At 46.6% G+C, this 15,013-nt stretch overlaps 1 protein-coding gene and 1 long non-coding RNA gene across 2 annotated transcripts; both read left to right on the top strand.

Annotated features, from left to right (window-relative positions):
• The first annotated feature begins 922 nt into the window (after positions 1-922).
• LOC130475759 (uncharacterized) lies at positions 923-3,629 on the top strand. The gene is made up of 3 exons (XR_008933249.1): positions 923-973; positions 2,069-2,158; positions 3,571-3,629. It is a non-coding gene; the product is annotated as an uncharacterized LOC130475759 (long non-coding RNA).
• A 60-nt stretch (positions 3,630-3,689) lies between these two features.
• On the top strand, positions 3,690-9,110 carry LOC130474685 (neural cell adhesion molecule 2-like). The gene is made up of 4 exons (XM_056846382.1): positions 3,690-3,786; positions 5,721-5,867; positions 5,956-6,090; positions 8,899-9,110. The coding sequence occupies exons 1-4, from the start codon at positions 3,690-3,692 to the stop codon at positions 9,108-9,110; spliced, it is 591 nt and encodes a 196-aa protein (XP_056702360.1).
• The last annotated feature ends 5,903 nt before the right edge of the window (positions 9,111-15,013 follow it).

Below are 15,013 nucleotides of genomic sequence, written 5' to 3'. Positions count from 1 at the left end.
CTCTGACAGGCCCAAGAGTATCTCCCAGGACTGTTTAAGGCCGGGGAAATGGTGTGGGGATCACATACACAATAGTTGCAATCCTAAATAGTCACAGTTGTAAGAATTGAGAAGAACCTACAACTCATGAGCAATTGCGTTAATCTGACGCCTTTGACAGAGCCAACCTGTATATTCTTTCATGTGTGAAGAATATTTGGTTTCTTAATCTAGGGTTCACTGCTAGTAAGAGAGAAAAAAATAAAAACAAATTTAATCTGCTTATCGTCTGTCAGTTTGTCTACCCCCATCCATCCATCCATCCATCCATCCATCCATCCATCCATCCATCCATCCATCCATCCATCCATCCACCTATTCACTCATCCACCCATCCACCCATCAATTCAACAATCCATTGATCCGTTGATCCATCATAAAATCATTGAGTATGTATGTATAATTTATTGCTGTTATTGACCAGTATTACAAAGTTAAAACACCATTAAACAACAACGGTTCAATACAATGAAAAACATTGTATTACCCCACTGAAATCCCTCCCCTCCACAAACCCCACCCTCCTCGGGCTCCACCCCCCAAATCTCCAGGTATTTCCCAACCTGGAGCTGGCAATTCTGGTTTCAGCAGTGAACGTTTCTCCCCCCTCCCCTTTCAAATATACACCGGCCACAGTGTTTCCCCTTCTCTTGATAAATTAAGGAAGGGCAGTGTGAACTCCTCCCCTCCCAGTCTGGCTCCCTGCTCTAGCCCCCTTCTCCCCCACCCCTGGTGCCACATGGGTGCAGCACTGGAACGAGGCAGGAAAAAACAGAGGGGAGAGAAGGGGAAGAGAGCTTTATAAATAGCCCGGGACTCAAGAGTCCCTGTTCCAAAGTGCTGGTGCTCAAACTGGAGAACCTCAGTTCTGATTTCCACCCGAACGCCCAGAAGATGGGACCAGGAAGGCTTCTGAGCATCATATTTGCAGTCGGTAAGAAGAATGACTCAAAGGGTCTTCTTGGAATTCTGGGAGGGGACTTGCGACCCCCAAGTCACTGAATTTGCCCTTAATTAAAAAATTTAAATATTGACTCAAATGAAATTTCAGGAGGTGAGCAGAAAGGGTATATCTGGTGTTGGGTTTTTTGGGGGGTTAGTAGCAGCGGGGGCTCTGGCAAATTTTCTGCAATCAGATTTTCTTTCGTACAAAACTCATTCATAAGTTTCCAACTGGAACTTGTTGCCAACTTTCTTGCTTATGGATAGACCTAGATTCTTGTTTCAATCTAGAAAATTATTTTATTAAACAAAATTTGGTTAAAATCCAACCAGGATTGAGATTCATTTTTTAAAAAAGTATCTTTCCAATTCCAAAACTGAAATTTGATCACTTTTGGAATGCAACACATCAAACTGACATCCTGAAATGTTGCCTCATTTAGTGTTGGGAATGAGACCTAGGAGTCAAGGCGCAGCTGATTTATGGTGATCTAGGGTTGCCAACGCTGGGCTGGGAAATTACTGGAGATTCTGTGGGTGGAGCCTGGAGATGGCAGGGTTTGGGGAAGAGAAGGACCTCAGTGGAATATAATGCCATTGAGCCCACCCTCCAAAGCAGCCATTTCCTCCAGGGCAACTGATCTGAGTAATCTGGAGATCAGTTGTAATTCTTGAAGATCTCCAGGCCTCACCTGGAGGTTGGCAACGCTATGGTCTCCCCACTGGTTTTTCAAGGCAAGAGGCAAACAGAGGTGGTATGCTACAGCCTACCTCTGTGTAGCAATCTGGAATTTCCTTGGAGGTCTCCCATCCAAGTACTAACCAGGGGGCTGACCTTACTTTGCTTATGAGATCCGATGAGATTGGGCTAGCCTGAGTCCTGGAATAAACCCAGGTCCTTTTAACATCCAACTTGGGGGGAATATGTCTGGGATCAACTGCTATTTCAGTGATACCTGTAAACGTGATTGCATCACAAGAGGATCGCTTGCAGTATAAGCCAATCCTGATTATGTGCTCACAGATGAGAGGGCTTTGCCTTCTAGGAAGACCCAGCTTCCTACCTGATATGTTTCTTCTCTTCTAGGGACTGTCTACGGCACCAAGGAATCTCTGGAGATTATTCCTAGCAATGGGGAGGTGCAGTTGGGAGAGAAGACCATTTTCTTGTGCAAAGGTGAAATTAAACTATCCATCCACACCATCTTGTGTCCATCTAACCCAAACTACTTTATTTCTGTGCTTCTCTATTCAGAGCATGTTTGTTAGTTAGAAATATTGTTTAAATTTTGCTTTTCAACTGGAAACTCTTTAACGCAGCTGACATATCAATATTACCAAAATCCACAATTAGCATATGGAACATAAATTGTCAGGCAAGATTCTATGCCACAGTTCAAATACTGCTAAACATTTGGGTAAATGGGTGGGGCGGAGCCAATATTTAACTTGGCACTTAAACACTAAGAGCTTTGACACCTGGTGAATCTGTTTAGGAAGGAAATTTTACAACTGGGGCCATTACTGAGAAGGCCCTGTCCCTAGGAGTCACGTATCTCCCCTCCTGAATTGAGGGCGTGCAGAATTAGACCAGTGGATAAGATCATAACAAGTAGGCAGAGTTGTATGGGAACAAGTGTGTCTATCAGCTCACCTGGAGCCAACCTGTGTATGGCTTTATAAATCAGTAGCAGCACTTTGAATTGTACCCTGAAGCCAACTATTGTTGGTGAAATACGATCGTCTTTACCAGTTCCAGTTAACAGCCTAGCTACCATTTTCTGAACCAGTCTTATGCTTAACTGTCACCCTTTACTTCCAATACCATGTCGTTAATTTTTATGTGTCGTTAATTTTTAATCTATGGATTTGTTGAGCAATTAATATTGTTTTATGGTAATCATATGTTTTTTTGATTTGGTCAAATGACTGTAAATTAAAGATTGATACTTCCAATACCAAACCTGTCTAAATGACAGTCCCACTCTTCTCCATGCTAGGCAGACCTAACCTGATGTGCTGTGTCCATAGGACAAGATGGTCTTTAAGGAAAAAGTTGACAAATTAGAACAGGTTCAGTGAAGATATCAACGATGGTTAGGAGTCTGGAAAACAGGTTGATGGAAGAGGGAGATGGAACAGGGCATGATTGGACTGGAGAAGAGAAGACTGAGGGGGAAGACATGGTCATGGTCTTTAAATACCTGCAGGGCTGTCAAAGAGAAGAGGGCAAGGGCATATTCTCTGCTGCTAAATCTAATGGGCTCGAGTGATAGGAGGGTCGACCTTGGATGATCATTGGGGAGGGGGGAACTTCCTAGCAGTGAGAGTGATTCAAAATGGAACTAGTCACCTAGGTGAATGATGGCTCCTCTTCAGTGGAGTTCTTGAAGCAGTGGCCTCACAGTCATCTGTTGCAGATGGGTTTCTTGCACTGAGCAGGAGGTAGGCCTAGATGTCCTCTAAGGTACTTCCCAAATCCATGATTCAAATCTGGTTTTTAAAAATTCTGTCTTGCCTCTTCTGTCAACTTTTCTGTCAACCCATTTTGCTGTTCTAATTGTTTATGTTTACTCCTATACTTTGCAGTGAGAGGAAGTGGGGAAGCTGAATTACTCTGGATTGACCCCGAGGGGGAAGAAATCTCAACGGATCCAAACAAACCATACAAAGAGAAACAGATTGATGAAGTGTCCAAGGAGTTGGAGATGACTCTCTGGGACTCAACAAGTGATGGGATCTTCCAGTGCAAAGGGGAGTTCGACAGTGGAACTGTCATTGTGCCGATCAAAATCCATGTGGTCCGTAAGTGACACTGATGGGGAATGTCCAGTGAGCCATCTATCCTTCAAAGAAACTCATGCACAAAGGGTCACATGGGGAGGAGAAAAATGGGGCCAACAGAAATCTGATAAATCTGCAATATGGGCTAAATCTGTCATAGCTCCCACCCAAAGGATCTTGGGAATTGTAGTCTGTTGAAAATTCTGTTGGGCATCCTCTCTGCCCCTTCACAGGACTACAGTTCTTTGGCTTTCCTGGGCAAAGAGAATGAATGTTAAACCCTTTTAAGAGCCAGCGGGTGTAGTGGTTAAGAGCAATGGACTCTAATCTGAAGAACCAGGCTTGTTTCCCCATCCTACACATTAAGCCTGCTGGGTGACTTTGGGCTAGTCACAGTTCTCGCTGAACTCTCTCAGCCCCACCTACCTCACAAGGTGTCTGTTGTGGGGAGGGGAAGGGAAGGCAAGGCAAGTGTAAGACGGTTTGAGTCTCCTTAAAAATAGGTAGAGAAAATCGGGGAATAAAAACAAACTCCTCTTCCTCCTCCTCCTCCTCCTCCTCCTCTTCTTCTTCTATCTGCACATGCAGAGGTATGTTTTGATTGAGGACTTAGAACTCCCTGGTTTTCTGCATACTCACCCAAGTGAGCCCAAGTGTGGTGTTGTGGTTAGTGTGTTGGAAAAAGGATTGGGAAGAGTCACAGTCAAATTCCTACTCAACCATGGAGCTTCCTGGGGCCAATTACTTTATTTCAGCCTAACCTATCTCATAGGATTGTTACGAGTATAAAAATAGGTGAGAGGGAAGCCTGATATGCCACACTGAGCTCCTTGGATGCAGAAGTTGATTGGTAGGACGAACAATTGGGAATATGTCTTTCCATTCTACATAATTCACTGTTGTGAGATGCGCCTGTGGCTGACAGTTTACATATGTAAGTGATGTCAAGTCACAACCAGCTCATGGCGAACCTAACAAGGGGCTTTCAAGGCAAATGAGAAGCAGTCTGCCTTGGTGGTCTCTCTTCCATGTACTGGCCCTGCTTAGCTTCCAATATCTGATATGATTAAACCATACCATGCTGCCTTCCCTCCCTCCAATAGGTTAGATGGCATTAAACCAGCTGAGGGCTATGTTTTAAGCGATGGCATTATTTTGGAAATTGCTTTGAACTTTATGGAAAAGTGGTCTATTAATATCTTAATGAATACTTAAATATATTAATGAATACACACATTTAAAGAAGGACTGGAAAATTTGCAAGAGCCATTAGCTTTTACTACAAGTTTACTTATTATATTTTTATCCTGCCCTTCTCCTAAGAAGCTCAGGGGCAGCCTACATGGTTCTCCCTTCCCAACTGGAAATTGAACCCCCATTCATGGAGGTTGTGCACTTCTGAATACTACATGCTGGAGACAGATCACTGGGGAACACCATCTCCTTCGTGCTCACAGAGACATTGTTGGTCCACTGGAGAAGACGAACCTTGGTCTGATCTAGCATGGCCATTTTTGTTTGCGGTATTTAACTCAGCTTTCCACAGAGCGTCTGCATAATGCAGACTGTGACGGATCCATGGAAACTTCTTGCTCTCACACAATCCCATGAATGGGGACGTCACTGGGGAGAATGTGTGTGTGTGTAAAGTGCCTTCAAGTTGCAGCCGACTTATGGCGACCTCTTTTGGGGGGTTTTCATGGCAAGAGACTAACAGAGGTGGTTTGCCAGTGCCTTCCTCTGCACAGCAACCCTGGTATTCCTTGGTGGTCTCCCATCAAAATACTAACCAGGGCTGACCCTTCTTAGCTTCTGAGATCTGACGAGATCAGGCTAGCCTGGGCCATCCAGGTCAGGGCAGAAAGCAGGGCATAAATATCATGATAAATCAGCAATACTCACCAGCACTGAGTGGTCCACCTGTTTCAAACTTTCCCCTTCTGGTTCCGGTCTAGAGAGACCCACATTTGTGGCCATGATGGACTCTGAGAAGGAAGTGATAGAGGGCTCAGCAGTAAGTTTTAACTGCCAGGCCCAGGGCATCCCACCACCAACGGTCAGATGGCTTTTCGGAAACCAGGACCTCAGTCTTCGTGGGGATGGTGAGTAGGGGATGTTGTGTTGAAGAGCCCACAGATAGAAAGCCCACCGTCTTCATTGCTAACAGCACCTTCCTTCTGGTTGGCATAGGTCGTATCATGGTGAACAGTGGGCTACTGGTGATAGAGAACACCCAACCTTCAGACGCTGGGGTCTACAGCTGTGAAGCCAGCACTGAAGACCGGAAGGAAGTGGCTTTTACAAATGTCACTCTCAATGTGAAATGTAAGAGATGTTTTGTGCCTGAACGCTGCCAAGGTGAAGACATTGGCCTGTATAAGGAAGGCACGATTGAGAGCCAGTGTGGTGTCGTGGTTAAGAGTGGCAGACTCTAATCTGGAGAACCAGCTTTGATCCCCCACTCCTTCACATGAAACCTGCTGGGTAACCTTGGACCAGTCACAGTTCTGGGGAGTTGTGGGGAGAAAGGGAACGTGATTGTAAACTGCTTTGAGAGTCCTTAAGGTAGAGAAAAGTGGGGTATAAAAACCTACTCTCCTTCTTCAGATTTGGGCTTGGGATGTGGAATTGTATCTAATCTATGGTGAAGTTTGCGAAATGAGGAATGGAGGATTCTATGAACCTGTTAAAGACGAATGTAAATACGTAAATATGGAGGGGATACCAGTAGGCAGTGGGTTCCCTCTTGGTAGGGTGTAGAAGAAGAGTTGGTTTTTATATGCCGACTTTCTCTGCCACTTAAGGGAGAATCAAACCGGCTTACAATCACCTTCCCTTCCCCTCCCCACAACAGACACCCTGTGAGGTAGGATGGTCTGAGAGAGTGTGACTAGCCCAAGGTCACCCAGCTGGCTTCATGTGTAGGAGTGGGGAAACCAACCCGGTTCACCAGATTAGCCTCCGCTGCTCATGTGGAGGAGTGGGGAACCACCCCCGTTCTCCGGATCAGACTCCATCAGTGCTCAGATAGACACCTATTGAATTCAAATTCAGGCTTGTGGAATCTCAGTTTGCCTTGAGTCCATGCAAAGAAGGGAGAAAGGATTTAACCCTTCAACTCCTACTTTGTTTTGCTATTCTAAACTTGGCTTCTTGTTTTGTCATTAGCATTTTAAATTAAAAAAATGTGTTCCTAAGGGACACATCTTTCGTCCTTTGAAATGCTAACAGCAGAATGGGGGAGCAGGTTTAAAACACCAAAACCAAGTTGAGGCTGAACGGTTAAACACACTTTCCTTTCTTTGAAGGCTTGGAGGCAAACTGAGGCTGCACCAGCCTACAATTTGCCTTGCATGGATGGAAGGAGACATCTTTTTGAGGCTTCCAAGGTGGGATATTTTGGATTTTGTACAGAATTTTTCAAAGGGCGGTTGGCTTGGGACAAATGCAAACTGACTTCATATCTATCCCAGAAAAACTAAACTTTCATGCCACGAAGCCTATGCAGTAGTGGGAGGGGGTGATAGAGTTTATCCAATCAGCTGTGGTAAATCTTTTCCTGGCCTGTATCTTCTCAAGGTGTTGGAGGGGTAAGCACTGCTAGGGTTGCCAGCTCTGGGTTGGGGAATACCTGGATATTTTGGGGGTGGAGCCTGAGGAGGGCAGGGTTTGGGGAGGGGAGGGCCTTCAATGCCAGAGAGTCCAATTGCCAAAGCGGACCTTTTCTCCAGGTGAACTGGTCTCTATTGGCTGGAGATCAGTTGTAATAGCAGGAGATCTCCAGCTAGTCCCTGGAGGCTGGCAACCCTAAAGCACCCTGTAGAGAAATCTAGCATGTCAGGAAAGCCACTTGACACTATCGTTCTGCACTGGCCAATTCCACGAATGATGATGAGAAGATCCAGGGTGAGAGATTGCTGGAGCCCTTTATTAAGTTTTCAAGGAACCTCAGTGTCCCCTGCAGTTAGGGTTGCCAGCTCCAACTTGGGGAATACCTGGAGATTTTGGGGGTGGAGCCTGAGGAGGGCAGGGTTTGGGGAGGGGAGGGACTTCAATGGGGTATAATGTGATAGGGTCCACCTTCCAAAGCAGCCATCTTCTCCAGGGGAGCTGATCTCCGTTGCCTGGAGATCAGTTGTAATTGTGGGAGATCTTCAACCACCACCTGGAGGTTGACAACCCTACCTGCAGGAATGGACTAGGAAGTGAAAGCAGCTCTTGGAACAAGCTAAGTTGAATGGCCTTGAGACATTACCATAGCTGATGAAGGGTCTGAGCCAAGAGGCACTGACAGAGTTACTGTAGTTTGACTTTGGTTGCTTCTAGGGTTGTGGCCCACTGGGAAATTTCTCTGTAAATTCAGTGTCTAGTCCGCCCTGGATTCCCTGGGACATCAGATTAATTTTATAGCTGAGGCTTATCCAAACCCATGTCTCCATGCTAGAGTTGCCAGCCTCCAGGTGGTGCCTGGATATCTCCCACTATTATGACTGATCTCCAGGCAACAGAGATCAGTTCACCTGGAGAAAATGGCTGCTTTGGAAGGTGGACTCAATGGCGTTGAAGTCCCTCCCGCACCCAAACTCTGCCCTCCTCAGGCTCCACCCCCAAAATCTCCAGGTATTTCTCAGCCTTGACCTAGCAATCCTACTCCATGCCCACTCAATTCAATTCAGTTCAATTTATTTACAGCCAAAGACCAGCAACATCTGATATAATACCAAAAAAGGGTTAAAATTATCAGATATTATTGCTACAATAAAATGGTAAATCCCTGATCTAGGTACATGGCTACTAAGTGCTACTCCAGCATTACAGACATAAGCATATTTAACAAAAAATATATTTAAATACACATGAATCTCTACACAGGGAGTGCAATTAATAAAAGGATGAATTTAACAATCAATAATACCTAGGCTACCTTCTTTTGCCTTATTAGACATGCCAAGGCACAAAATCTTGCCCCCTTAAGGGCAATTTCATTAAAACAGTCAGCAAGAAGAAGGGCATCCATGACCACTCTTTAAAAGGGATATGGCATCCAGGAGTGGGATTGACAGCAACATCTAGCACACGAAGCAGGTGCATGGGAGAGCGCTGTTTGATGTGATCTGGTTTTTGCCTTCCCAGTTACTCCCAGGATAGAACTCCCAGCCGATGAAATGCTCGTCACTTCCCAGATTGGGAATCCCACCCGATTCAACTTCACCGTCCTGGCCAACCCCATCCCATCCGTCTCCATCTCTTGGAAGGGGAACATTTTTGAAGGCGACGATATTGTGACAGTGGCACAGGACCAAAACAGATATTTGTACTCCTTTGAGGTGAGGCGCGGCCCATAGTGGAAGATAGGTTAGTCCCTCTACGCTTTCGCAAATGGGATCTTGCTTCAGTGGCATCAGTTAATGCCAATGGACAGGATGCTCATTGGCTTGACAAATGCCCTTCCTTCACTTTCATGCCTGTGTAGAAAATGATGGTATTTGTCCCCAATGGCTGTCTGAGATCGATAAAGTAGTCCTCCCATGTGCAAAAGACCTTCTATTAATGGACACATATTTTTGTTTTAGTTCACCCAAGCTTCACAAGAGGACATTTCAGACTTCTTAATCACAGCTACTAATGAAATGGGCTCCACAGAGAAGGAACTTCCCTTTAAAGAAGGTAAGCGGTAAACAATCTGACTTTAACAGGAGGCCACATCACAGACTTAAACTAGCTTCATGATTCTTCCTCTGCAGGGGGGACCAGAAATCTCTGAGGACCTATGTCAAACTAAAATACCCAGAATCCTTTGGTAAAGCTACAAGTGTTCACAACTTGCAGTGAATCCATGTATGATCTATGTACAGTGTACACTTGATTGTTCTATGTATGCATGTTTAGTAATTCTCATGTTACAGTCAATGAACATAAAGCTGTATGTGTGATACACACCCCACATTTATCCAGGTCCCAGGTCCTGGTTTCATTCATAAAGCAAACACATGTTGGCTCATGTATTCTAGGGTTGCCAACTTCTAGGTCAGGGGTGGGGAACCTTTTTTCTGCCAAGGCCATTTGGATATTTATAACATCATTCGCGGGCCATACAAAATTATCAACTCAGAACTCGCCCCCACACATTCTGGCCCTGCCCCCTTTAACCCCTCTATTGTTGCCACCTCCACCCCAGCCTTCTTGTAGTACAGAGGGAATACATTTCTCCACGGCCCGGGTAGGAAAGGGTTAACACAGTTTCTTGGCCGGCCCTAGCAGCTCCATAGCTAACGACTATTCTGCAAGGGGGAAAGAAGATCCCTTTTCTCGGCAAAACAAACTCGAATCTGCCTTGAATAGAGGCTATTCCTGTCCGCGGGAGGGGGCAGATTGCCAGTCTTAGATCCTTCTGAGCTAGAGATCTACCAGGACCCACAAAGGGCCAGACCAAATGATTTCGTGGGCCTTATACGGCCCCCGGGCCTGACGTTCCCCACCCCTGTTCTAGGTGGTTTCTGGAGATCTCCTACTATTACAATTGATCTCCAGGCAATAGAAATCAGTTCCCCTGGAGAAAATGGCCGCTTTGTCAATTGGACTCTATGGCATTGAAGTCCCTTCCCTCCCCAAACCCTGCTCTCCTCAGACTCCGCCCCCAAAATGTTTAGGAATTTCCCAACCAAGAGCTGGCAACCCAAATGTCTTCCCTGTAACACATGATCAGGGCTTCTGTGGAATGAGGAATAAATGTTGTCCTTCTTTTCCAGAGGCTCAAGAAAAGGGACTGGGAATTGGCACCATCTTGGCCATCGTCCTGGCGATCCTTCTGGTGGTCTTGCTGGTGGTGGATGTGTCCTGCTATTACACACGGCGACGGGGCTTGCTGATGTACTGCCGGACCAACGTTCTGTCCAAAGAACCCCCTGGGGCCATGTCAGAAAATAATCAGTAAGTTCGCTTCGCTGGGGAGGGGATGAGATACAGGCGGGCCTTGTAATCATCTTCAGAAGAAGATGTCCTTGTCAATTATAGAATGATTGATTACTTATTCCAGTCCAAGGGTGTACTGCCCACAATGTTCTGTCATTCACTGGTTCCAGTTCACCAAGGGGAGCCACACATTAGCATGATGGGGGATTGTGATCCTGTTTTCTGATCTAAACCATATGTACTTCACATAGGGTTGCCAACCCTGAGGTGGTGGCTGGAGATCTCCCGCTATTACCACTTATCTCCAGACAACAGAGATCAATTCCCTTGGAGAAAATGGTCGCTTTGGCAATTGGACTCTGTGGCATTGGAGTCCCTCCCCTCCCCAAACCCTGCCCTCCTCAGACTCCACCCCCAAAATCTCCAGGTATTTCCCAACCTAGAGCTGGAAACCCTACCCTGATCCTGCTCTGACACTCTACAGAGTGCTTCACTTCTTAGCAAACCTGCCTGGAGGCTTGCAAAAACCAACGACGCAGGGAAGAAGGTGGAGAGGAAGCAGCCAGTGCTGGTGGAGTTTATTTAACTACACAGTAGAAAAGAGCAAGAGATAAGGTTGGTGGCTGGAGATCTCCCACTATTGCAACTGATCTACAGGCAATAGAAATCAGTCCCATTGGAGATAATGGCCACTTGGGAAACTGGACTCTGTGGCATTGAAGTCCCTCTCGCCTCCAAACCCTGCCCTACTCAGGCTCCATCCCCAAAATCCCCAAGTATTTCCCAGCCCGGAGCTGGCAACCCTTAACTTCATAGAGCACAGCATGGAGAGGTGCTGTGGCTCAGTGGTAGAGTAACTGCTTGGCATTCAGAAGTTCCCAAGTTCAATCTCTAGCATATGGAGTTAAGGACCAGGTGGTGGTGATGGTGATGGCCTCAAGGTCCTGACAAGCACTACGGACTTCTCTGCTTTGTTCCAGTTCCTGTTGATTTTTATGTCTTCTTGCTCTGCAACCAGCAGCAGGACCTGGGAACTGTGACATTGTTTAGGTGGGCACTGTTCCACCAGCCAATGACCTACAAGACAGTATTCTGCTGTGGCAGGTGTGCAGAGGCATTTGCTGAGTAATCTGCCTAGAGCAGAGGTGTCAAACTCATTTGTTATGAGGGCCGGATATGACATAAATGTCATTTGGTTGGGTGGGGCCATGTGCACCAGCCCAGAGCAGCCATGTGTACCAGCCCGCAGCGGGCTTGGTAGCCCAGATCGGGAACGGGAGTGGGGTGGCTTCCTCGCCTGATGAGCCCTGCATGTACATTGCCACCCCCAGCAGCCCCCAAATTCAGGGGGCGGTGGGGGAGGGTGATCAGGGTGGCCAACCTCCAGGTACTAGCTGGAAATCTCCTGCTATTACAACTGATCTCCAGCCGATAGAGATCAGTTCCCCTGGAGAAAATGGCCACTTTGGCAATTGGACTCCACCCCAAAAACCTCCCGCCGGTGGCAAAGAGGGTCCTGGCAAACCTAAGGGCGATCCAAGCACTGGGCTGGAGCACAGTGCGTGCAGCGTCCTCCCCAGCAGCCACTGACTTTGGGGGTGGTGGGGAAGGGCGATCTACACACTGGGCCAGAGCCCCTTTCTTCCGATCCCCACTGCCTGTGTGATCAGTGCTCCTAGTGGAGGTCCCAGCCGGCAAGCAGCATTGATCAAATGGCCCCAGCAGCCCAGAACAGGAAGTGGGGTGACCTCCTTGGCTCGTGGGCCAGATCAGTGCTCACAGGCCTTAACTCTGACACCCTTGCCCTAGAGGGTTCATCAGGGTTTTCCTGAGAAGCACCAGAAGGATCGGAGCAAAGCCAAAAGCCTGACCCAGCTGGCTAGAGAGTTAATCTGGCAGAATCTTTTTCAATATCACTAATGCAGTCTAAAGCTGAGCTCTCGGAGAGCTTTCCCGGTCTATCTGCTGGATTTTTCTTTCTCTTGGGGGGCTGGGGGTGGCATATACAAAAGCCTTTGTTGCAGTGCAGGGGTTTTTAATTGCCTTCAATTGCAGCTGCCCATGCCTAGCCTTTGGGGGCCTGGTTTGTTTGCCTGTTTTCCCATTGCTTGTCTCTGTGCATGTGTGTTTTAGAAAGGGGAAGAGCGTTGGGGACACATAAATGCTCTAGAGGGGAGTTAGATCAAACCAGACAGAGCAGAATTGAAGATTTCTTTGCATGTACTAATTCCTCTGAGTTCAATGTGCCTACTCCTAATCAATTTTCTACCCTGGCTCCTCAAACTGAGGCATCTCCGGTTAATGTCACAGCATCCGGATCAGGGAATGGGCCAGCTTCCTTCGGTGAATGTAGAGAGGGGAAGGAGGTGGCTGAGGTAACGGCAGAACTTTCTTGCCTGGCTAGAACAGTGGGAATTATTTTTACCAGAAGGTGGTATGAAAGTCCTCCACATGAAGCCTTGGAGAGCCACTGCTGACTTTGATAAACCAGTGGTCTGATTTGATAGAAGGCATAAGAACATAAGAAAAGCCATGCTGGATCAGACCAAGGACCATCAAGTCCAGCAGTCTGTGCAAAAAAAAGAAAAAGGTAAATTATTGGGTTCAGGTTTATTGGGCCTGAGTTGGGAGGGGGGTGGTAAACCCAGAAAAAGCTGAATACCCATACTGGTAAATTCCAGTATTCAGCTTATTTCTGGGTTTATCAAAAAACTGGGCCCATTATAGTCTATGGGGATTTATTTCAAAGCTCCTGTGGGGCCATTTTTGGAGGAAGAGTCCCCAAATTTGCAGTGGGGCTTCAGGGGACTCTACTTAGACAGTCACCGAAGTTTGGTGAGCTTTGGAACAAAGGGTCCAATATTATGGACCCGCAAATGGTTCGCCCCATTCTCCAGGCATGTGTGAGCTGAGCTGTCCATTGGTTTTCAGGTTCAGAAGTTCAGCGTTCAGAAGTTCAGCGTTGCCAAGGACTGGCGGAAAAAGCCAGTTGACAGGCTGGCACCTCAAAGTATGGGGGCTCCCTTCATATCTGGGGTGCATAGCATGATGTCCATGCAAATTAGCTTCCAAACTGAGGAAAACGGCTTAAATGTAAAAAAAAACAAGGCACATTTCTTTTAGTGGCAAATTACGTCCTGTGAACAGTCCTTTATCATGGTCATCAAGAGATGGTCATGGTGCAGGGAAACAAAGACTACTCAGGGCGACCTTCAGTTTCAGAGCAGGTTTTCAGGGGTGGTGGTGTTGATATCAGAGCTAGCTGAAGTAATGACCAAGGCAGCTCTTGTGAAGGAAGTTGCTCATCTGCGTGGGGTAGCAGTCTTCTTTAAAAGCCCAATAAGTAATTGTAGAAGCTGGCATTTTTTTTAGTTGGGGGGTATATCTCTCTGGAGGGGACTGGGTGAGACCCATCTTTTAAAACGCAGAGCAGCCCACCGCCTGGTTGTTCAGACCAGGTTGGCTCTGATTACATGACCCCAACCTCAAAAGGGCCCCAACTATAGGGCCCTAACAAAACCAGTAAAAAAAAAAGAAGATAGAAAAATGGGAGAAAGCACAGAGCTGTGCCTCTGAGCAAAGGCGAATAGCCAAACCCGAAAAAGCTGAATATTTATTCGGTTTTTTCGGGAATCACCTATTCAGCTTCAGGGAGACCCCCAGATTTTGGCGTTCGATAAGCCCAAAGCCGGAAAATTACCAAAACGATTAATTTGGGTTTATTTATGGGGCCGGTTTATCAATATGCACAACCTTAGTTCACACAGTGGCCAACCAGGAGCCTCTAGGAAGCCCACAAACAGGAGGACTGCTGCAGCATCATGTCTGTGTTCCACAGCACCTAATATAATGGGCATGCTCCTCCGATACTGTAGAGAATAGGTACACATAATGACTAATATTCATTTTGACTAGTAGCCATGGATAACCCTCTCTTCCATGAACATGTCCACTCCCCTCTTAAAGCCTTCCAAGTTGGTAGACATCACCATCTTGGGGCAGTGAATTCCACAATTTAGGTATGCTGTATGTGTTTGCAGGAAAGCTGAATGGTGACTGTATATAAGCTTTCTTGCATAGCTGTTGATCGAGTAAGAAACCTGATACAAATACGTTGAGAGCCAGCATGGTATAGTGGTTAAGAGCAGTGGTTTGAAGCAGTGGACTCTGAACTGGAGAACCAGGATTGATTCCGCACTCCTCCACATAAGCGGCAGATGCTAATCTGGTGAACTGGATTTGTTTCCCCACTCCTACATATGAAGCCAGCTGGGTGATCTTGGGCTAGTCACCATTCTCTTAGAGCTCTCTCAGCCCCACCTACCTCATAGGGTAT

Source organism: Euleptes europaea, chromosome 3, assembly GCF_029931775.1.
Source record: "Euleptes europaea isolate rEulEur1 chromosome 3, rEulEur1.hap1, whole genome shotgun sequence".
NCBI lineage: Eukaryota > Metazoa > Chordata > Lepidosauria > Squamata > Sphaerodactylidae > Euleptes > Euleptes europaea.
Note: the sequence above shows the minus strand (reverse complement) of the source record. Positions and strands in the feature narration are given on the sequence as shown.

Excerpts from the sequence above, each read along its gene's own strand:
- LOC130474685 (XM_056846382.1), top strand. The coding sequence starts at position 3,690 with ATGACTCTCTGGGACTCAACAAGTGATGGGATCTTCCAGTGCAAAGGG. Across the intron at positions 5,868-5,955 it reads CCTCAGTCTTCGTGGGGATG|GTCGTATCATGGTGAACAGT; the intron begins GTGAGTAGGGGA and ends TGGTTGGCATAG. Across the intron at positions 6,091-8,898 it reads TGTCACTCTCAATGTGAAAT|TTACTCCCAGGATAGAACTC; the intron begins GTAAGAGATGTT and ends TTGCCTTCCCAG.